The following is a 24,771-nucleotide window of genomic DNA, read 5'->3' as shown; positions in this document are numbered from 1 at the left end:
AAGTAAAGGCCCCTGGGAAGTAGAACTTGAAGCTGGGGAAAACATTTGAAATGACAGAGCAGAGCAGCTTGCTGCAATATCACTCTGTATAGATAAAATGCTGAGTGGCCAGTGGCCAGGCAGGAAGTATAGGTGGGACAAGCAGAGAAGAGAATTCTGGAAAGTGGAAGGCTGAGGCAGGGAGACCCTGCCAGCCACCGCCATGACAAGCAGCATGTGAAGATGCTGGTAAGCCACGAGCCACGTGGCAAGGTACAGATTTATAGAAATGGGTTAATTTAAGATGTAAGAACTAGATAGCTAGAAGCCTGAACCATTAGGCCAAACAGTTTAAATAATATAAGTGTCTGTGTGTTTATTTTATAAGTGGGCTGTCGGACTGCCAGAGTCTGGCGGGTCCTGGAGAGAAAACTCTCCAGGTACAGTAGCTGCTTTCAAGAGTAAAATCACAGTAACTTGACTGCAATGAAAACAAAAGCATGAATAGTCATGAAACAAACCTGTGATGACACAGACACACTCAGTCAAACATGCTTTCTTAGTAAATAAATCATACTCTAAAAACAAGTAGCTAGCCACGTGTACCCTGCGCTGGTAATATAACTCTAATAAACAACTCACAAGCTGGCCTTCCAGCCAGTGTGTGCTAAAAAACACTGTATTTCTATATGAATCGTTCAGGGAAGCACTAGTTCCATCAGCTTTTCTGATTTAGAGATTACCTGAATTTTTAAATATATTCACACCAGAGATAATCATTTATGTATTGCGTAGCAGTTTCCTCCAAACGTAAAAAACGTTCCATCTTGGAGCTAAATGCCTTAAAACATTTAAGTTTAGGTGAGAAAGAGGAGGTGGAACAACAGGATATTCTAAATGGTGTGTGTGTGTGTGTGTGTGTGTGTGTGTGTGTGTGTGTGTGTAAAACATTCCTTCCTGCAGACAAGCTTCTTAAATTCAGAAAGACAACAACTCAAAATAGCTTCAGGAAGTCCCTGAAACTGACCAGATTCACTAGACCCTTCCCTCTCCAGGAGCAGATAAGCTGTAAAGAGTGTAGAAAGTCACTCTCAGGTAATTCAGTACACCTGGAAAAAACAAAGACCAATTGAACTACCTGTCAGAGAAGAAACGATCAGATTAACTGCCTGAAAGAGGCTTAGACCAACTGAGTCCCTTGGAAAGGACACTCTTCAGTGTTGAGCTGCCTGCAGGCTGTGTGGCATGCTCCAGGTTCCCAGCTGGCATGAGCTGCCACCTGAGTTGTGCTAGGCATTGGTGACACAGCTGTCTTTAGGTCATTTCTGCTCTTGTAAGTAACCTCTTACCCATAATCCTCTAAGTAACTCCAATAAAACTCATCAGCTCACCAAATTGGACCTTTGGTAGTTATTCATACTTCAGTATGTCCTCATCTTCTTATCTGCGGTGAGTAGATATTTATTTGTTCAGATATGCTCAGAAGCAGTGTCACCCAACACGTTCAGAGAATTTATTAAGAAGTGACAAATAAAAGCAGTTCCCTACCAAGAACAAATGACCACAGATTATTGTCAGGGTTTTTATTACTACAACAAATTATGCTTGCCGAAATCACTGATGGTGCCCATCCTATTAATAATGTCCTCTTAGTCATGGCTATGGTCTGGCACATACCATACCGCACCTATCAGCGGGCACTTGTATTCTCTAAACTCTCTCTCATCTATAACCAGTGTGAAGGAATTCTAGAATCAGAAGAAAATACAAGTATGAATCCTGAGTTCTGTCTTTGAAGTTCTCCTATAACATCTTGAGAGACCAATGTGATTTCTGTTGGAAAATGGCTCTCAATTTCTAACTAGATTTTAAGTCCAACCCTTTAAGACTATTGGAAAATAGTCAATTAGGTTAAGAGAAAATTATAAAAATTAGGGTAGGAGAAATATTCTCCCACAACAATTTCCAGAATATCCACAATTTTAAATACTTATATGTTTATTTGGTTGGATTCTATACTAAACATTAAATAATTATGAGAGCTTAAGTTTATTATACATAAAATATATCCATTTTACTGGGGCCTGTGCATCCAAACCTTACTTTGTTACTCATGTAGCTATACTATCTTGTCTTTATGGATTGTGGCAAAGTTGTGCTTTCTTATAAACTAAAAACGGACCCTGCACAATAGAACTCAGAAATCTCATTTATTCATTTTCTGAAAATGGAAGAGTAGACCAAAAGGCTGTTTCAACCCTTTCTTCCATCTTGTTTTCAGTTTTATGCAGTAATACAATGAGTGGCATGCAAGAGTGATATGGATTTTCCTTTATATTACTTCAGTAGAAAGGGAACTTTTCTCAGTTGTGAACCAGTTTATGGGGGACTTGAAAAAGTCAGATATGGTGATATTTTATCTGTGTACCCCAATAAAGTTTATCTGGCGATCAGAGGAAAAAGCCGGTCGCTATAGTAGACATAGAGGTCAGGCAATGGTAGCACACTCAGAAGGCAGAGAGAGATTGGCTAGATCTCTGTGAGTTCAAGGCCACACTGGGAATAGAGCCAGGTGTGGTGGTACACGCCTTTAATCCCAGTACTAACCATAAAGATCTGGAGGTCTATACAGACAGAGAGAAAGTGACAGAGCTGGGCAGGAAGAGGAAGTGATGTAGCTGGGCAGAGACAGGAAATGAGATGGCAGAACAGAAAGTCATATAGGTGTGGGTATACAGGAAGTAAATCTCTTTGGCCGAGGATCTCCAAGTGGTGCTTCTTTCTGTTTTCCTGATCTCTCAGTTTTAACTCTAATATCTGGCTCCAGGGTTTTCTTTATTAATAAGATCATTTAGCAATTCGTCTTATAGTCAGATAGTTAAATAAAGGTAGAATACAGTATCACTACATTTCCATTAACAACTGAAACAAATTGAAAAATAATAAAGGGGGGGATATTTAAAATAACCGCCCAAACATTAAAATTTCTATCTTCTAAATACTCAGTAAAAAAAAAATCTTACTATAAATAAAAAGAAAACAAAATCAGCGAGAGGAGGGGACCAAAGACATCTGGCTCCAGGAAACGGAAACAGAAGGAAGCTGTGCTGGCTGCATTCTCATACCTCTGACATTTTCTCAGTGTCCACAATGTGTGGTAGACGAGAGTCAGAGACGAGCAATACAGATAAAAGTCCTGCTCTGAAAACCAACAGGCTTATTAACATGCCGAGTCACGGCCAGTGAGGTGGCAACGTTTAATGTCAGGCATAAAGGATACACCCCACCCTTCCTCGTTCCTGTATCTTCACTGCTTCCACCCACTATGACGGCATCGCCTCTGCCCCCTCTCTTGCACTCGCTGGCGGGTCTGCTGTTTTTCTCTTTTCTGTAGGTATCTTTTCTAAGTCATTCTGCACAGAGAAACTAGACGGTCTCTTTAAAACATCAAGAAGAACATAGCTCCTTATGACAAACTTTCAGTCAGTCCAACACTGTATACAGTGCACAGAATCTTTCTCCATTTCCCATTCACTCCTTGGTCACCATGGTCACCCTTGTTGGCTTCATACTGGTTTCCCCTCCCGTTCTCAAATTCCTCACTGTTGTCCTTCCTGCCTGGGAAGAGTGACTTCTTTGTCTTGACCGTGGTTGGCTTCTTGACACTTTGTACCTGAACTTAAATGTTCTATCATCGACACAGCTCCACATAAACTGGGTTTTAAGAATGCACAAGACATCCACTCCAGTTGTGCAACTAATAAATCAACAAATAAGATGAAGTTTAACTGGGTCTGGGTCTGCCTGATGCCACATGAAATCACAGTATAGCCATTAAGATTCTAGGAAATGTCACATTAGGGTACATTAAACATGCTTCAGGTTCTTCAAAGACATTATCAGCCAATTCCATGCTTAGCTGCAACATACTTCCTCTTAGCCGCTAAGAATGGCTGTAAACTGAGTATGACGATACAATATTTTGAAAATCTCTCTTACATTCTAAGAGTCTGGGACTTCTGCTGGGCTCCACAGCCAACATTTAATAATACAGCTTGAGGTCACATAAGACTGCTATCCTACTGTAGATGTAAAAGTCTTATTAAATAAGAAACACAGAGCCAATGCAGAGATGAAAGTCCAAGAGGTCAAAGTAATAGCTAAGCGCTAAAAACCTTACCCTTCACTGCCGCTCCTGTCCTTCCCTCCACAAGTGCGCTACTTCCTGTGTCTCTGTCTATACATAGACTTTCTGTTCTGCCTTCTCATTGGTTGTAAACCCAACCACATGACCTCCTCGTCACTGCCCATCTATACAGACCTCCAGATCTTCTATGGTTGGTATTGAGATTAAAGGCATGTGTCTCCATGCTGGCTGTATCCTTGGACACATAGAGATCTGCCTGTCATATGATTGGGATTAAGGGCGTGTGCTACCACTGCCAGACTTCTGCTATGGCTTGCTATTAGCTCTGACCCCCAGGCAACTTTATTTATTCACATACAAATAAAATCACATTTCAATACAAATAAAATATCACCATATCCTACTGTGTATCCACCCTTTTTGTCTAGTCCACCTTTAAGAAAACAATGTAACAACCAAACTTACTTGCCTTGGACTTCCCATGTAATCAACCTTTACATCCTAAACAGATGCTCACCTTTATGTTCTCTTCCATGCCTGACCCAGAAAAACTCATGTGTCCTTTGCTAAACTGGGCAAATACAGACCTTGAAAGTGATCTTTAAAAATTAATATTCAACATAAAATTTGAATACATTAGATATTGATTGATAAACATTGATGTATATGATGCTGTTTGTTATCTGGGTCAGTTGGAGTGACTAAATCCCTTGCAAAGTTCTGTTGAGGATTTCTGTAAACTATCCCTCATTCCTTCCACATTTGAGGCTTTCTCTACTGTTCAATAACAGAGAGCAAAGACCTTTGCACAGACACACATGGTTACATGGCAGACAGACAGTCACAGACCCAGGGACACATTCACAAGACTGTTGTGGATTATTGTAACTAGGCAAAGGTGTTGGATTTGTTTCTGCTGCCCTTGTTAATGATATAAAGACATATTTCATTTGTTTGTGCTCCATTTGTTTAATTATGTAAATATGGGTTACATTTGTTTCACCTTGCCTGCCTAGGGCACCTGATTGGTCTAATAAAAATGCTGAACAGCCAATAGCTACTCAGGAGAGGGATAGGAAGGGCTGAAAGGCAGAGAGAATAAGGCAGAGGAGAAATCTAGGTTTGACAAGAATGAGAAGAAGAATGAAGAGAATGAGGGAGAAAGAGAGGGACACACCCAGGCCAGAAGCCAGGTAGCCACCAGCCAGATATGGAGACAGCAGGAAAGTAAGATATACAGACAGAAAGAAAAGTAAAAATCCCCAGGCAAAACATAGATAAAGAGAAACAGATTAAAATAAGAGCTAATATAAGGCTGAACATTCATAACTAATAAGAGGTCCCCATGTCATGATTTGGGAGCTAGTTGGTGACCCAAAAGAAAGCTCGCTACACAAGACAGCATTCAGATGTTAGGTCTCAAACCAGGACAAATGGCTGAGATGCCTATTAACATATCAAAGCAGATGCAAGTTGCCAGGTTCTCCCAGAATCCCCAGTCCCTACTTCTTACAGGGTCCTGGCTGGCAGAGCCAAATCCCTATCCTAAACTTCTCCAGCCCAGGGACTGGGTTGCCCTTCCCCCAGCAGCTCTTCCCTGTATAATCCTGCCTTTTTGGTTTCATGGTCCTTCTGCCTTTTTGGCCTTCTGGTCTCCTGGCCCTCCCTTCTTCTCTCCCTGCTCTCTTCCCAGGACCTGGTGCTAGTAGCCAATGGCCATATCAGAGGTGAAGCCCATAGCAATTAAAGTTCAGATGTCAGTCCATCAGAAGAATATCTTTGTGATGGATATGTCTCCTTCAAGCAAGGCTTTCAAGAATACAGACTCCAGAATGTCTTTTGCATTTGCTGCACCTTTGGTATCTGGTATTACACATATGGTATAGGGAGTCTCCCACTGCCTTATTGTAGTGTGTTTATCTCATGAATACATCTCATCTACTGTGCATTTATATCTGTGGATTGTCAGGAAGATGCTGCATTTTTTTTTTTTTTGGTGACACAGTCAGGGCCTATTGAATTCCACTCAAAAGCTGCTTTAATCACAGCTTATATTTATGATTTAGGGAAACATCTGAGTCCAGACTGGCTCAAATTCCTTTAATCTTTATGCTGAGAATTGCAGTTACAGGTTTCTTGTACACCATTAGGTGAAAAAAGCCTCAAAGAGCTTTAGATTAGACCAGGTGCCTGGCTAATAGTTTTTTTTAGATAAACATTCCCAATTTTGTTCAAGCAAGGGCACACAGCTGTACTATCTGGCTAGGTTATAAATACAAAAAAAACAGACCAATTATTACTAGCTGGCAAATGATTAATTCCTTACACTCATTCCTGACCTCAAATTATGAAAATAAAGTCTGAATAGTCAAGGCTACAGAAGATAACTTGACTTGGAAGCCCCAAGTGAGGGCGGCAGGTGTTCCGGGATCAACAGACCTCTTATTGCCTGAAATAATTGGTTGGGATATATAAGCTGTAAAAATACATGAGAGGATCCAGCCAATGAGAAAGAACAACATGAGAAAATCCAACATGAGAGAATAAGGGAACGTGACCATCAGAATGTGTCTGAGTTTTTCCCTATTCCCTAAAAATTCCTCAGATAGAAAAAGTCTAGTTTTGTGACTCTGGGCATTCTCTTTGAGCCCTGGTGCAGCCTGGGGCTGGTTCCATGGGACTGCAGTAGCCCAGCTCATTCTGCTCATCATATCCACTCTGGACTCTCCCAGATGTCTGCCTCTGGCTATGCTCTCCCTCTTATCTACAACAAACCTCTTCCTCCACCATACCTAGGGGCACTCATGTTCTCCTTTTTCTTTTTCTTTCCATTTATCAGCGGGTACAGATTCAGACTCATAAAACCAATGGAAGACAAAAGACACAGGGAGCATGAAGAAGAGAATTCAAATCTGGGCTTGCTCATGGTTAGATGACACCAATAGGAGTGTTTTGATTTTTTTACTCTTAATGTGACACTGATTGGTGACTTGGAGTTTATTATGAATGTGCTGAAACCAACAAGTAAGCTGACTATATTATCTTACCCACATGATACCAGCACTAAGGGGTTTGAGGGAAAAGAATTGCCCTGAGCCCTTGGTCATTTTGGCCTATAGAGTAATATCCAAAAGCAAAGAGAAAAGAATGATTGTGAGGTGTTAGAAAACGGCAGCTTCATCCTTTTATCCTCAACGATTTTTTTTTTTAAAAGAAATGAAGTGAAGGTATTGAGCAAAAACAAAATAGTTATGACTATCCACAGCTACTGTCATTACAACAGGACTCTACTCCCAATTAAGTCAGAGTTATTTTACTGTCAGCTCGGGCCTCAAACCAGCTGTCAACAGAACATATGGGAAGTCCTAAGTAGACTAGTCACTGCAAATTGATTGCTCAGAACAGTGGTACAACAAGAAAGACCAAATGAAAACGAGCCATGAACAGAAGCAGGGAACATGGAAACGGGAAGGGATACAGACCAGCTCCAAAAAGCAGCACAGATTCTTGGATCTGGACATTAATGTGCAAGTTAACAAACTCTCTCTGGAGGAAACATGCCTAGAGGCCAAATTCCATCCTTGAAACAGTCTTCAGTAGCTGATTATATCCCTTATGCTTCCTCTGAACAAGAGTGGGAGGGGAGCCTTAGAGAATCAGAAGAAAAGGATCTGCAAAGAAATCTAGAGGAGCAGGCTACTAATTCTATACAAGAAGCTAAAGCTGTGTACTTAAATGTACGTTATTAATTTTCTATTCTTCTGGCGCTTGGGATTTCTGAAGAAGTGGAGATTGAATTACCTGATATTCACTTCTATGTGTTTTAACCCGCCCAGCAAACTATAAATTCATCAAAATGAATAAAGATGTTCTAGCAAGAGGCACTGCTCTCCCTCTCCCTGCTGTGGATGACCTGTCATTAGACTGTGTGTCTCAGGGAAGAATAGCTCGATAATGTTTGTAGCCCTGAAATTCTACCAGCACCGGAAGCATAATCACAAACCCGAATTCAGAAGTCCCCAGAAAGAAGGAACCAAACAGTTCAAGTTAAGGAATAGTTTAACCTAAGGGTGCTACGATACAACTCCTGAACCTTAGGCTCAGGAATCATTGTGGATAGAGGGAAGAGGCTATGGAAAGATTGTAAGAGCCAGAGGAGCAAGGGGTTTACTGTGAGAATGTGTCTCCTTGGAATGTCAGAAGCTGTATCCATCAAGCCTCACCAATATGTGATTGCCCAAACATGGGCTGGACAAGGACAACAGGAATAGATATGCCAACAAGGAGGTGAGTGGGGAGTCTGGGAGGCCTTAACCCTATACACAGAACTACCAGCAATTATAAAATGCTGAGAGCAGGAGAAATAGTCTTCCCCAGGGAAAGACACACCAATTGGCTATCCAATACCAAGTAGTCAAACCTGAAAACATATATACGATTAATGTTATACATACTGAGCAGGTTATACATATCTATTAGAGAGTTAGAGAGAGAGAGAGAGAGAGAGAGAGAGAGAGAGAGAGAGAGAGAGAGAGAGAGAGAACACTTAATGAAATAAAAGGCCATACATTGAAAAAGAGCAAGGAGGGTTTGGAAGGAGGAAAGGGAAGGAGAAAATCATGCAACTATAATTTAATGCCCAAATATAAAAGAATTACTTTAAAAAAAAGTAAACTTAAGGATCACTATCCCATATCACACCTTCCTGGAAGAATTTGCTAGAGTTTGGAGGTTAGTTGGCCTTCAAAGGGCCAGTCTATTGTAGATGCTTTGACTCGGAATATTCCAAGGTTGTGGTGGCAGTGTGGCCAGTTATGAGTGAAAGCACACCAAGATCTCCGTGACAATAATGCATGCACGCAGCCACAAAAGCAAGGGCACCATGTCACTGCACACAGAGGCTGAGCAAGTGCCTCTCCAGCTTCTGTTCCCACTCTTCCCCAAGACCAGCTGCATTTCCTGCCTTAGTCCTGTGGACGAATTTCTAAGCGGTCTTATTAAATAAACAACATGGAGCCAAATACAGGGGTGAAAGCTGTAGAGATCAGGAAAATAGGAATAGCCACCAACCACCTTACCTCACCAACTCTGTAGCTTCCAAAATGCCATGACTTCCTGTCTACCCAGGCTTTTATTGCCTTGCTGTTCTGCCCTCTCATTGGCTCTTAGCCCAGGCTACCTCACTTCCCTGTCTCTTCCTGTCTGTACAGACCTCCAGGTCTTTATAGTTGGTACTGGGATTAAAGGTGTGTGTCACCACGCTTGGCTCTGTTCCCTAGTATGGCCTTGAGCACACAGAGACCCTGCCTGCCAAGTGACTGGATTAAGGTCGTGTACTACCACTGCCTGACTTTTGTGTTAATGGCTTGCTATCTCCTCTGATCTCCAGGCAAACTTTATTTATTAACATACAAATAAAATATCACCACATAGTCCTATTTTAAGTGGCTACAGTTTTTTTTTTTTTTTAAAGTCCACTTACAACTGGCCAGAGTGGTGTGATTTTCAAATCCGAGGGTGAGTTTGGAGACATGATTGTGCTTCACTGAGACAGTAAGCCACACCGTGGGCTACATCACTGTATTTCATGGTGCTGCCTCGACCCCTCTGAAGCACTTTTTGTTGCTGTGTTAATCGCCATAATCACGTTTGTCTACTTAGAGCATTCACCACAATCACAAGGATGATAGTTTACATGTCACTGGGTCTACAGTAACAAAATAGTACATTTTGGTTGAGGTTTAAAAAAATGAGTACTTTAAGATAGATTGTAAAAATTGCTGTAACGGGAAAGGTGATATGAATTAAACAAGGAAAAGTGATACACTAGAGAAATGTGTTCCTATCCCTTCTTGTCACGAATCTCTCATTTTTATTACTGACTTTGCCTATGGTGGACAATAAACATTAACTTCTTTTTCCACTAGAACTGCATGTGCTATAAGCATAAAAAGTAGCAACCAAGTTCACATCTGTATATTGTTAGCTTAATTCTGGCAACTGTGTGAAAGCAGAGGAGTTTCACCCAGTGTTCTCAAAGCCCCACCCATGCTCTTGGTCCCTCTGAATTCCCCTAAGGAATCCTACAGAATCTGACAGTTTCTAGTTCAACTTTCTTTGCTTCTCTTCTCCTCTGCCTGAGTTTTCTGGACCCATGAGTGAGTGCTCAGGGATGTGGACAGACTACCTGTTAAGACCTGCAAGAGTAACACTTGGTTGAGGGACTAAAGACTGGGTCACCCCTAGGGTGATGCTGAAGACCATTCCGTACCAGTCTTTAGCAAGTATGCAGTAGGACTGAACTCAGGTTGCTTGCTGAGAGAGCCAGCAAGCCATGTACCCTCTGCTTCCCTTCCTTTTTCCCCTAGGCCACTTTCCCTGTCTCCCTCCTGATGCGTCTTGGCGTGGATCTAAAACACCAATGCACCAAGGACCAGTTTTAGCGTCTGCTTTTAGAATAACCTGAACAAATGTGCAACACGTTCACAGGAAACGGGAAGTAATGGAGACACTCTGGTGGTTCTACCATAGAGCCATTCTTTAGTGAGCCTTCGTGTGAAGGTCACACACCTTGTGCCTTTCCTCACAACATTATACAAGTCAAGGAAAGTTCAAGGACCCCATGGGGTAGGTCTCACAAACTTGGGATAAAGGGACATTATCAATGGTAACACCAAGATTCTCCTTGGCTATTATTATTAGATTGCTATTTGGAGGCAGGGGCTCCCATTTTTTTCTCCATTTACTCTGCCTGTCAAGAACAGCAACCTAGGGCCACAGAAAACTTTCCCATCTTCTTCTTAATTTTCTCTACATTTACCACCATCTGGCTGTGCTGCTTTGGCCATGTTTCTTGACTGCAGCATTTTTTTTTTTAATACCAGTAGAGCTTGTTGATAATAAATATAAAACTGGAGTAGTTCCAGAAATATTTCATTAAAAAATTAAATTAATTGAATGTGATTAGCAAATATAAATGACTCATTCAAACAACAAGCTGGCTTGGCATCGTTCTAGCTCAGGTCACAATGCGAAGGCCTTGACAACATGTCTGAAAATGGAAGAATTTGATGACTGCAATGATGCTTGAGATGCATGCAGTTTTTCTATTGGTTGACTATCTTCAAACCAAACACTTGTAATCTGAAATGCTATGAAATCCACAACTTTTTGGGTGCCAACTTCCCCTCACAAGTGGAAAATCCTAGACCTCACTTAATCTATTGTAGTCAAAACGTAATTGCTACTATCAAAAAAATTAATTTTAGGATGTATCTAAGGTATATTTGAAAGATGAAGTTCATGTTCAGATTTGAGTCCTACTACTCATCTAAGACATCCCATTTTGTATATACGAACATACCCAAAATTCAAATGTAAAGAGAAAAAAGTCTCTGGTGCCAAACAATTAGAATGAGAGAAACTAAACACAGAGTTCAGTCATTCTAGATTACAATCTTCGTTGACAATCACCTTTGAGCTCTACTTTCCAACAAGTTTTAAACATCCAGTTCTGAAATTTCTGGGCATTCTAAGATTGAAAGGTAACTATAGGAGTCTGGAGCCATAAGATCAGGCTTCCCCATATATCTCAGCATGTGACAGTAAACAAGTTACTTAAATTGGCTAGGGTCCCTGGTCTCTATCTAGACAGTGGTATTGCAGATGATTAGTGTGTACAAGGCCCTGGCTTCAATTCTTAGTACCGCAAAGAATTTGGTGATGAAACAAATGAAGAAAACTATCTCACCCACTTGACAGGATGTTTAAGCAGAGACTATCTATGAAAATAAGTTATAACACTGAGTGTGTAAGTCAGTAAGTGTTTGTTGTTATAATGTAATTACACACAAATGGGGGCGGGGCTTCTGCCATTTCTGTGGGTACTTGTCAAGTTAATACACATTAGAGTATCACCTGGTAATTAATGCGCGTGCGCACACACACACACACACACACACACACACACACGAGACAAAGGATCCAAACAAGTTTCCCATAAAGGATTTTTTTCTTACATCAGGTTTAAAGGTTAAATGTTGGGGTTGAACAATTTTCTATCTTCTCGGGGGGGTAAGGGGGAGCTCTTATCTTCAACTGTCTAAGATGTTCTGATTCTCTGTTGATATAAGCATATCAAAATGTAGATAATAATTCCTTAGAAGAATCATGTTATTAACAAATCCACACAGAACATGGTGTACCTCTCTACCATCTGTCCTCTTCCCCCTAGGCAGACATACGAACAGAAACACGTTGTGTCTTTGTGGCAGGAGTGGCTCATATACTGATTGTCATAAATAAAATCTCTAAGGTAAAAAATCATCAAGATTATAGCTAGGGCTTCGCATAAATTACACAGTGGTAATTTTATATTTTGTTACACTAATTATTGTCTGCACTGTGTTCTCTTTGTTTCTGACACATATGAAACAATTCCTTGGGTTATGAGGCCAAGTGCCACCACACCAACTCTACTGGTGGGAAGGCCTGCACTCTAGTCCTGATGGTCTTTGTCTCTTGTGACTAGATGAAAATATTCTCAGACACATGTTTGAAATTATTAAGTAATCACATAATATTAGAAAAATGGTTCATTTCAAAGTTAAACATCGTGTATAAAGTTTGTAGAAACTCTGTTCAAAAGAGTTAAAAGATGAGAAAATACAGTCTAGGATAAAATCAAACAACAGATCATATAAGCCAGCATTCAGTCCAACACAGACACGCACAAATAGCACAGATGAAGGACTATTTCAAGAAGAGAGATTATGGCCATGACTGAGGTAGGATAGTCAAGAGGCAAAGAGGGTAGAAATAAAGCATCCCATGAGCGAGAAGAGACAGAAAACACCACAGCACTAAGATTATACCTATAGCTGGAGGAAGAACGCTCAGTATTTTCTCCATATGGTTTCTATGAACTTCGCTGGTGAGAAAGAAAATACTTTAAATTTAAAATTCACAGAGACTTAAGGGTGAAGTTACAACTTCTAAAAAGAAACACCAGCTTCTATACTTTATTAAACTTTTGCTCAAATGCTGAAGAGCAGTGCCCAATTTATTTCTCATGTAAAGAGCAGAAACCACGGGGGTGAAATGTTAGAATATTATAGTTTATATCAATGAAACATTCATGAGACTGAACCCAGAAATTAATAAAAAAAATTTAAAACAAGGGGAGAATGTAGTTAATATTATAGCTAAGTGCACAAAATTCAATTAAACTACAATTCAAAGATTATTTTAAACTGGAAAAAGTTTATGAAATATACTGAATCTTGAGAGTAACGTGAAAGAATACACACACACACACACACACACACACACACACATCCATGCACACCCTGCCACACATACCCATGAACAGACACATACATGCACATATGCACATGCACACACACATCCATACACATGCATATATCCATTCACACCAACACAGATGCATACCCTCACACACACACACACACACACACACACACACACACACACACACACACACATACATGCAGGCACACGTCCAAGCCCCCCACCCCTCCCCACACAGATACACATACACACACTGAGGTTAGAAAGGGTAGGAGAAAACACACAGCAAGAGAGTCCCTGACTTATCACTGAGGCCAAGCTGCACTGTGGTCATCCCTGCACTGATTTACAAGTTGCATGGGCTCTGAACGGGTGTGTCAGAAGTAAAGAGATAACCACCAATTACTGATTCTATTATCTTGTCTTCATGTCTCTAGCTGCTAGATACAGACGTCTTATCAGCATCTTTGAAAAGTTTGGTAGCTGTTTTGTGCATAGTAGACATGGTCTATCTTCAATCATCATTTACTTTCTTATCCCTATTTTTCAGGATTAAGGCTCAATTATGTTCTGCGGCATATGGTACCTTTTACCAAGTATAGCTGGTGATGAGTAGAACAGACCAATAGCAATCATAAATCACAAGGAATACCAGGACACTAATATCTCTTGATCTCTCAAAAGGGATGGAGGACTTAGAAAAATTAATACTTAATTAAAGATTGAAAACTACGGCCAGCACAGTTTACACTCGATAGTGCAAGTGGATGAAGACAACTATTTCATCTAGCATTTAGAAGCACACTGGCATTAGCTACAAACCATCCATTAGAAATGGCTCTGTGATTCTTATTTAAATTAACTACAGAAAAGGAACACCTTCCTTGGTTTTCTGTGCTATTAAAAAATTATCAAGTTCAATAAACAGATCTAGAAATAGAGACTATATTGTGGCGATGGAATCACCTAGCATATTCGTACGGGGCTGTCACTGAGTCTGCATTATCCGAAAGTTTGGTGCCTCCTTTGCTGCAGTCCTATGCTACCAACGCTTAAGAAAGGAAGACGTGCCTCGGAATGACAGAAGGTTAGAACAAATGCGGAACAAGTCCAGATACGAGGCACTGTATCGGCCTGCAGAGGGTCAATAAAGGCAAGAAAAGTGGAAGTCATGTTGGCATAACAGAATACTGAAAACAAAGGCAATGAGGTTGCAGTCTGACGGGGTGAAACCAGGAGGGATTAATGTCAAATTCGCAAAGAACGTGGTTGCAATGTGCTGCGGCCCTGGATCCTATTTTTTTTTTTTAAATTAAAGTGTGGGGGTGATTATCTTGGTGGGAAGGCACATGTATGCCAAGGTGAACATTGACAATGGACAACATGGTGGAAATGATTTTCTCCTTCTGTCTGTACACAGGTTCCTGACCTCAAACTCCTGTTAACAAGTTTGCTTAGCAACTGCCTGTACCCACTGAGCTATCTTGTCACCCCCACTAATCTTTATCATTGAAAATTATTTAACCATTATACTCTTCCAAAATTATTACTAAATATTTAACCATATTAAGCAAGTTTCAAGGATAATATTATTAGTCTCAAATAGGAATAGATTGATTAAATTTTATTGAATATAATCCTTGTTTTTTTTTCCCAGTGATTAATTAAAGTAAATAGCTGGAAGAAAACTTCTAGGATGTGGATTTCCAAGATCTGTATCTCAGAAACCATGGCTGTATTCTATGTCTGAAAGAGTACTCTATGGAGATGTGGTGGAATCTTTTATATTTAATTGTTAGTGTATTTAATGTGTGTTTCCATTGGCCTATACAGCCATACATGCCAAAACAGTTGCTTTTTTTACTTAAATTTTTTTCATACAATATATTTTGAGCATGTTTTCCTCTCCCCCAACTCCTCCCAGATCCTCTCAACCTTCCTCCCCACCAAATTGTAGGAGCATGCTCTTTCTCTCCAAAACAAAACATAAAATGAAAAACAAAATGCCAATTCCTCCCCCCTCAAATGAAACACACACACACACACACACACACACACACACACACACACACACACACACACAAAACAAAACAAAAAACCCCATGGAATCCCTCAACACTTGGGGATCTAGGTGTTAGAGGAAACAGGAATATTGTTAAGAGCCCAAGGTGAAGGATGATTCCAGGGAAACAGTGTCTTCAGATCAACAGGACTGATGTACATAGAAACTCACAGAGACTGTGACAGGATGCACACGTCCAAAACAGTTCTTAATAATGAATGAAAGCACACCAAAGGGTCTGCAGCTTTAGTCCACTTATCCCCCCAACAAATACATGGTGAAAGGAGTAAACAGGGACCGTTTGTCTTCCCTGCATCTCCAAACCATCTCTTCTCCTCTATACTGTGGTCCTAATAACCTCCTTTATTAATGACCTTGTACTGCATGATGATGCACAGCCCTGAAAAGACAGGAGCAAGCTTTTCCCCATAATCCCTGGCAGGGCTACACAGCTGTGAGTGGCTATGTTTTACAGTTCTCATGTTTTTCTACTCAGTTTATTATTGTGTATTATCCTTACACACAATTCATATATTCCCCCTCTTGTTCCTAGCTCTTTTATTTTTCTCTTTTCTGTCTTTTGCTTTTACTTCTTACTCCCTAAAATCTGTGGATGAAGACAGTATCCCAGCTTTCCCCACCCAGTTACTTTCCCCACCCAGCTACTCCCCCACCCCAGCTACTTTCCCCACCCTGACTCTTCTTCTCAGTTCTAATACACACCTACTCCCTTTACAGTGTTATTCTTACAGTGTTATTTTCTGTGACTAATATCCCAGCATACACCATATTATCCTTTTTTTATCTTGCAGAACTTACTATTGTTAAAGAGGCTATTGTTTTTAAACTGGAATAATATGAAATTTGCATAGAGGGTCTGGCCAGCAGTCAGAGATGGCTCAGCAGTTAAGAACATTGGCTGGTCTTCTGAGACTCAGGTTTGATTCTCAGCACCCAAATGGTAGCTCATAAACCCCTGTAAAAGTAGTTTCAGGTCATTCAACAAACTCTTCTGGTCTCTGAGGTTACCATGCATGTAAGTGGTACACAGACATGCATAAAGGCAAATCACCTATATACATACACAAAATAAAAAAAATAAAAGTTAGAAAATGGACACAACATAGGACCCATAGAAAATCTTAAGATACACAGGAAAACTGAAATGATTTCTTATATTGTACCTGATGTTGTGGTGGAATAAAGCTGGAAATGAACAAGAGAAACAGCAGAATATGTACAAACTTGAAGAACGAAAAATAATAGTGAACCATGGGTCAGAGATACTGGAAAATTCCTAAAACTGAGTAAGAATGAAAATACAACACTCCAAACCTTACAGGGATAAAATAAGAGCAGTAATAAGATTGAAGTTCATAGCTACACGTGCCCGTATTAAAAAAAAAATCAGAGATCTTAAATAAATTACGTAACAATAGACCTTCTGGACTTAGGAAAACAAGAATAAAACAAAGCCCAAATTATATGATGAAAAGAAATAATCAACATTAGGGCAAAATTAATGAACTGGAAAAAAATTAAACACAATCAATGAGAAAAAGCTTTGAAAAGATAAACAAAGTCAACAATACTTAATCAAATAATCAAAAGAATCAGAAAACCTAAATCCACCAAGTAAGGACTCTATGGAAGACACAACAACAGATTCATTAAAATTCAGAAAATCATTAGTATGTATTTTGAAAGCTTATATTTCATTAAATTAGAAAATTGAAAAGGATGAGTTTCTAGATGTACCCAAATTAAATTAACATGACATAAACAGTTTAAGCAGATCTAAAAGAAATAAGACTGAAGAATAAGAAGTCTCCCAAATAAAAAAAGTTTACTGCTAAATTCAACCATGTCTTTAAAGAAGAATTGACAAAAATGCTTCAAAAGCTATTTATTCTATAAAATAGAAAGGAGAAGAACACTACTACACTCCTTCTACAATGCCAATATTACCCCAGTACCAAATTCAGAATGAGATGCAACAGAAAAAAAAGAGAAGAAAATTATAGAACAATTGTCCTGATCAACATAGATTCAAAGATAACCAATATAAGACTTTAAAAAAACCATACAAGTACACATCAAAAACTTCACCATAATCAAGTCAGTTTCATTCAAGAGATACATGGATGGTTCAATGTACTCAAGTAAATAAATGACACATTCCACAAATAGATGCAAGGACAGAAATCACATGATCATTTCTCTGTAAACTGATAGAGGAAAAAGTATGGGAAATAGTTGAAGATATCTGCATAGGCAAGCACCTTCTGGGAAGGGCACCAACTGCTCAGAAAGGAAGACCTACAGTAGACAAATGGGGCCCAATGATGTTAAAAAGCTTACACATGGCAAAGGAAACTGAGTTAGGTGCAGAGAGAATACACAAAATTGGACAGAAACGTTGCTAGCTGCATATCTGTCTAAGGTCTGGCATCTAGCACATGCAATGAAGTAAAAAAAAAAAAAAAAAACACTAAACAAAAAATGATCAAATCATTAAATGGGAGACTGAAATGACCAGAAAGTTTCAAAAGGTGAACTACAAAAGGCCACTATACATGAAAAGAAGCTAACTTCACTAGCCATGGAAATGCATTTCTTGACATTACAATTGGAATGGCAAGTCATCAAGAAAACAAAATGGCGGATGAGGATGAGGACAAGAAAACCCTTGCATATTACTGGGAGAAATTAAGGTAGTCCAGCCACCATGGACTTCAGCACTGAAGATTCTCTGAAGCCTACAATATGACCCAACTACACCCCACCCCCCAAAACCTGTAAGTAAATACATCACAAAGATACTTCACAACACAGTTTACTACATTGCACTGGGTAGCACAGCTAAACTATGGAACCATCCCAGATGTCCATCAACAGAGGAATGGATAAAGAAAATACCATTTATATACACAATGGAATTTGTTTAGCCATAAGAATAATGAGATTATATTGTTTGTAGGAAAATGGATGCAACCAGAGATTATCATGTTAAGTGAATTAAGTGAGTCTCAGAAAGAGAAATATGACATTATTTTCCCATTTGAGAGTCCTAAATTATATGTAGGTACATAAAATCAAATATATAGAGATGATATGAAAGTAGGCACAGAGCTGTCTGGGAAAAAGGGGGAATATGTGAGAATATGATCAAGAAAGGAATGTAGTCAATATGGGGAAGAAATGTGCTCCAAAATCACTACAGCACTACACAAAAATGCTGTGTGACTTTTTTTTATAACTAATAATAACTAAATCTTAAAATGATGTTAGCTTGGATTAGTCAAAAGTATCAATGGTATAATTACAATTTATATGAAACATATAGTTACAATAATATACCAGACACAAAACGACCTCTAGGTTCCAAGTGGTGGGTCTTAACCATCATAAATCATACCCAGAGGACACTTCTCTGCATTTAATAGTGACAAATCACCAAGAACTCTCTCCTGCCTTCCCTGTGAAATGTTCCCTTCACAAACTTTTCAAGAGAAAGCCAACAAGGATACGTACATGATGGTGTTGATGCCAGAGAGCTGCTGGAACATCTGTAAACCACACCCCACGACTAAGGCTCGGCGAGTAGGGGGGTAACTCAGCATTCTGCAGATTATAGGTCCAGCTGTTTTTACAAAAGAAAGAGAGAAAGACCCGGCCATTACTTTTAGATCTTGTTGCAAATCTCTGTGAAATTAACACCATTGGGCATTTTGAAATAAGAACTTTTCCAGAAATTTGGGCACAATGTATTACTTCGAAAACCGGCAGTATTTTTGAGTTGGAATTTCAAAAGTAACATCAGAGAATTCTGATGACAGCATGCCATGGGTACTATTTAGACTCATGGAACTGAATCTGTCACACGTTATTCTTCCTTGCATTCTTTCTAGTTACAATTATTAATTACGCCTTTTGCTTTTCTGCTTTCTCAACAATTAAATACGACTTAAAATGCATCCATGTGGGACCATTTACAAGGTAACTGGTAAAAACAGCACACGAAATAGCATTTATTCCAAACAAATTAGGAACAAAATTCATCCCATTCTATTCTATTGACACCAAGGAGTTTAGGCTTGATATCAATTCTGCTTATGGATATATTGGGTATTATCAAAATGTAATAGAAGAAAAATAATGTCTGTTGTGCACAAATATATGCATGTAGTATGAAAATGCTTACAAACTGAGCTGGTCCTGAATAGGCATCCAATGATTGTTTTAAAGTATAAACCAGAGGCTAGTAAAATACTTTTACTGGTAAAGGCACTTGTCCGTAAGCCTGATGTCCTAAATTCCATCCTGGGTACCCACATGACAAAAGGAAAGAAATAATGCCTGCAAGCTGCCCCCTGACCTCCACACAACACTATGCCATGCACAAGGAGGCATATGTGTGTGCACACACAAACACATACATACATGTACACACACACACTCACAAATGCATGTAATAAAATATAAATGGGATTTTGAACAGCCTAGAGCACGTCTACACAGCTGTGGTATCTAAATGACTGAGGCCTCTAGTAAGGGAACTAACTGGTCTGTGTCATGGAACAGCTTCTCTTCTCAGAAGGGTTTGCTACAGAGTGTCCTCGAAAAACTAACAAGTGTTGTATATGGTGTCCTTTTGCTGTGCTAGAAACTATGCCTAGGATCCAGGGCATCTCTGCTGTTAAAGGAAATGGCCTGTGATTCCCTGAATGCCAACTGCTTAATTAAAGCACTTTCCCTGAAGGTCATGTTTATAACCAAACCCTAAACTAAGTCAAGGGAACTAAAATCCAAGTAAATCTCACTATTTCAGGAATCTTCTGAAAGTCACATATTTAGATTGCAGAAATCACAAAGAATACGTGAATGGTCTCAATAATAAATGATAATATGCGATGTCGAGACACAGCATTAATTAGAACTGAATGCTATGGGGTTCAGACTATTTGGACTCCTCACAAGTATGATTAAAATCACAAGACTGGCCCTACTGAAAATGTTTCTGTTCTTGATGTCAAGATATTAAAAATCAGTCCAGAGGAGCAGTGATGGTCACTAAGAGCTCAATTCATTTAAAAAGTAGGCTGGGCATATGCCACACATAAAACTGACTTGATTCACTGAAGTGATAGGACAATCAACTGTATCAGAGAGGCTGTGTGAAACAATACTATGACAGTGTTGAAATATATTTGGATCATTTGCCCGAAGAAAGGTGGGATTCTGTGCAAATATAAATATCTCTAAATGAACTGCAAAAAGAAGAGATGCACACAGCACTATATAAACACCTATCTTTCCTCCAAAGTAAAAAAAAAATGTATAAAATATCACTTACTCTCTGTATTAGGAATACATTTTAAATGATACCCAAATCAAACTATAATTATCTTGGCTTTCCATAGGTCAAAGACTACTTTTTCCTTGTTCAAGAAGTCTGTAACAGTATTCAAAATGCCACACCTACTTCCACTATTACATTGTATCATGAGCTGATGGTCAGGTAAGGTCATAGGGAGAAAATTACAAGGAATTAGGACCAAAGTTTGCCTTGCCTTAATATGAAGGGGTGGGCTAGTACATGTTATGGAATATTACTTTAACTATGTAAAGATGTGTTGTATTTGTTTATGCTGCATTTGTTTAATGTGTAAAGATGTGTTGCTTTGCCTGCCTAAGGCACCTGATTGGTCTCATACAAAGCTAAATGGCCAATAGTTAAGTAGTAGAGGAATAGGCGGGGCCGGCAGGCAGAGAGACAGTAGGAGGAGGAACCTAGGCTCAGGGGAAGAGTATGTTTTTTTTTTTTTTTTCTTTATTCCTTTTTCTCCCCTCTCTGCTCTTGATGATTCCAGAGGCCTCTGGATATTTTCTTTCTTATGCACAATAAAAACCCTCCCCCTCATGGAGCAGAGATTCTACCAGTTTCTTTCCTATGCCCTCACTCATACAGGGGCAGCTTTCCAAAACCTGGAATATGAACCAGAAAAGGGCTGTTCACAGTCTTCAGAAAAGAAACAGCTATGCTTTAATGTCTTGAAACGGATTTCTAAAACTAATCTCAATTGACTGAAAACTATTCAGAGCTGGAAATTACCCTGAAAGTGTTCTTTGACTATAATGCCATTTAGAAATAAACCAAAGGGCACCTAAAGAACAGCTGCTAAAGTGGATGCTCTTGGGAAATTCTAACAACCAAGGAAAAATGTAAAGAATGCCAAAGTCTATGAAAATGCATCATGTCAAATTTGTGGAATGGAGCTTCAACCTTAAGAACCACCCCCTCCCCCCAAAGATGAAGGAAGCACAGGCTGAAAACAGTAACAAAGCCCACAATATAGCAAAGTTGGAAGACAGTTGAAATGAACCAGTGAAACCAGAAGCTGGTTCCTGGAAAAGATGAATAAATCTGAGTTTCCAGCCACACTTTGGAGGCCAAATGAGGATCCCTTTGAAACGATCCTGGTCCTGAGCTCTGCCCTCAAATGGAAAGAGTACATGCAGGTTGGTTCAGGATGAGAGTATACTAGATTACCTGGTCTGTCTGCAGTGGAGCCTTAACAGGAAGTGCAATGTTCAAGATAGCGAAAAAGACCGGGACTAGATTGACCTAGACATAGGCTATGAAACACTGGATGGCATCCAAGTGGGAAAATCAAGGAACAGACCGCCTCCTCCAGCCTGTGGAGGGAGAACAGGCCCAATGATGCCTTCATTTCCACCCAATCAAACTGATTTTCAACTTGTTTTCACCAGAACTGTGAGACCACAAATACACATTTGTACTTCTGAAAATAACTTTTGAATTTTATGTATGTAGATCATGTTTGTGCATATGTGCGGACATTTATGCCTTGGCATGTATGTGGAGGCCAGAGAACTATTGGCAGCAGTTGGCTCTCTCCTTCCATCGTGTGGGTTTTGGAGATTGAATGCAAGTTGTCAGGCTCAGGCTTAATGTCAGGCCTTTACCCAAAAAGCCATCTTGCAAGCTCAAGATTTCAACTTTCGTAGTCTGCATATGATAGACTTTCCTACAGTATCCCACTGTGTGAACCCTCTTCCCTTAGAATTTGGTTACTCCCTTGGGAGGAAGGTCTCTACCCACCCAAGAAATGCCAGGGGTAAAATGTTTCTTCCCCTCTCCTAAGCAATGAAGCTTAGTGAGCTCAAAAGTATTACACCAACAGCTCCCATTTAGCCTTGGGATCTTCTGCATCCTGAGCATATTTGGAGACAGTGATAAATACTCCATTTTTCATTGTTTCTCTGTCCCCATTTTGAACCCTGAGCTGTCATGGAATAAAAGCGGCACAGGATGCCAGGGAAGCACCCACTCTAGAGCAGATTCGCCTAGAGCGTCTTGCTCCTCAATCTCTAATGTGGCTTTAAGACCTTGACACCAGTCACTGGATGGTTGTGACATACTGTTTAAGCTAGCAACTTTGGGGGTATTTGTTACAGCAGCCACTGGAGACTGATATACAGGAAAAAGTGAAAAAAGACATAAATGACCCATATCAGGGATAAAAGCACTGAACTCAAAATAGTAACAGAATAAGACAGTTATGTATTATTTATTATATAATATATTGTTTATGTAGTATATTACATAATAGATAATAAAATTATTAAAATTTTATTATAATAATAAAGTTACCAGGAATAATTTATGCCATCACATATATCATCTTAAAACAATAGACACATTCTTTAAAATATGAAACCTTCAAAGCTCACAGAGGGTCTGAGTAGTCAAACCTATAAGTTATAAAAAAAAATCTATTAAAACTTTTGGAGGGTTGGAGCATGGCTCAGTGGCTGAGAACATTTGCTGCTTTCCCATAGAACTGAGTTTAGTCTGCATCATCCATGTTAAGCAGCTCCATGGGATCTGACATCCTCTTCTGGTTTCTATAGGCAGTCACAACATGGCATATACTCACACTCAGAGAGACACAGGAACATACACACAATATACACACATACATAAACACACTGACACACAGACACATATACATACACACATGAACTCATATAAACATATAGATATACACACATCTACACACATCTACACACACACACACACACACACACACACACACACACAGCTTGACCCTTAGTCCAAGCTGACTTGTGTCACTTGTGGGGAGAGGTTGTCAAGAAGCCTCCCAGAAAGGGTTTGGGAAGTCATAGGAATTTCAATCTCTTGATTGTTCAGCTAGTTAGATGGTATTTTACATATGCTGAAACATGTCAGTTTACTTGCTTTAAACATGTCCTACTTATTGTATATAAATTATACTTCAATAGAGTTGGTTTTAAAAAATAATGAAAACTTCACCAATAGAAAAGAGTTTAGGTATCAGGAGGACCAACGCAGTGAAAAGGATGGTGACATTCCAAGGCTACAGTCCCCTTAAGTAGCAGCAAGAGTATTGACCCAGCAGTGCTGACCCAGGCCATGCAGGAATGTGGATGAAGAACCCCTGGGGATGCCTGGTCCTCACATTTTCAGCATTTTACTCACCACTGCATTCCACCCTGTTTGTTACATTTACTTAAGACTTTGTCACATACTAAAGAAAAGCACGAATGGACATTTTATGACTAACACATTACAAGATGTGAGGTGGAGAAGGTCCCCTACTAGACACTTTTCAGACTAAATTCTTTGTTGTAATGTAGGTATCTCTGTGGGGAAAGCAGGGTTGCATTGAGATAATCATAGCCCACTTCAAACATTATACTCCTCACCCCCCAATTGAGGAGCCTGTGATTCAGCTTCAATCATATACAGCAAGTTCCCAAGACCCCGGCCAGCTCAGAACTGCAGCTTGGCAAAGCCATCTCAACTTGTCTGCTGCTGTCAAGGAAGGAGGACCAGGCCCCACGGGGCACCAATATACCAACGAGCATTTCAAAGTCTTGTCTCCCTTCCCCTTGGTAGTCAAGAAATCTATCCTGACATGCAGCTCCAATCAGCATGCTGCAGAGGCAAGAACAGTGAGGTATAATTATTAGCCACTAGGGATATTAAGCATTGACACCATCCTGACAACCTCCCATTTCAATGTCTCTTCACGCCTGCTCAACCATGTTATCATCATGAGCATCTTACCCAGAAGGCTGCACAGGTTTTCCAACAGAAATGGAAAGCTCCTAACTCCCCGAACAGTCATGTCTACCTTGACAACAAATTTGAGACTTTACCTGACCCAGACCATGGCCGAGAAGCATAACCAAAACAGTTTTG

General features: G+C 39.7%; 1 protein-coding gene across 1 annotated transcript in view; it reads right to left on the bottom strand.

Moving 5' to 3' along the window:
• The window catches only part of Slc2a13 (solute carrier family 2 member 13), a 308,559-nt gene that overhangs the window by 121,873 nt on the left and 161,915 nt on the right, over positions 1 to 24,771 (bottom strand). Inside the window, exon 4 of the mRNA XM_028869258.2 lies at positions 19,032 to 19,140. Within this exon, the coding sequence (XP_028725091.1) occupies positions 19,032 to 19,140 (109 nt within the window). The remainder of the gene's footprint in view (positions 1 to 19,031; positions 19,141 to 24,771) is intronic.

The sequence above is a fragment of the Peromyscus leucopus genome, chromosome 20 (genome assembly GCF_004664715.2).
Source record: "Peromyscus leucopus breed LL Stock chromosome 20, UCI_PerLeu_2.1, whole genome shotgun sequence".
Classification (NCBI taxonomy): domain Eukaryota; kingdom Metazoa; phylum Chordata; class Mammalia; order Rodentia; family Cricetidae; genus Peromyscus; species Peromyscus leucopus.
The sequence above is the reverse complement of the archived record's forward strand: the minus strand, read 5'-3'. Positions and strand labels throughout refer to the sequence as shown.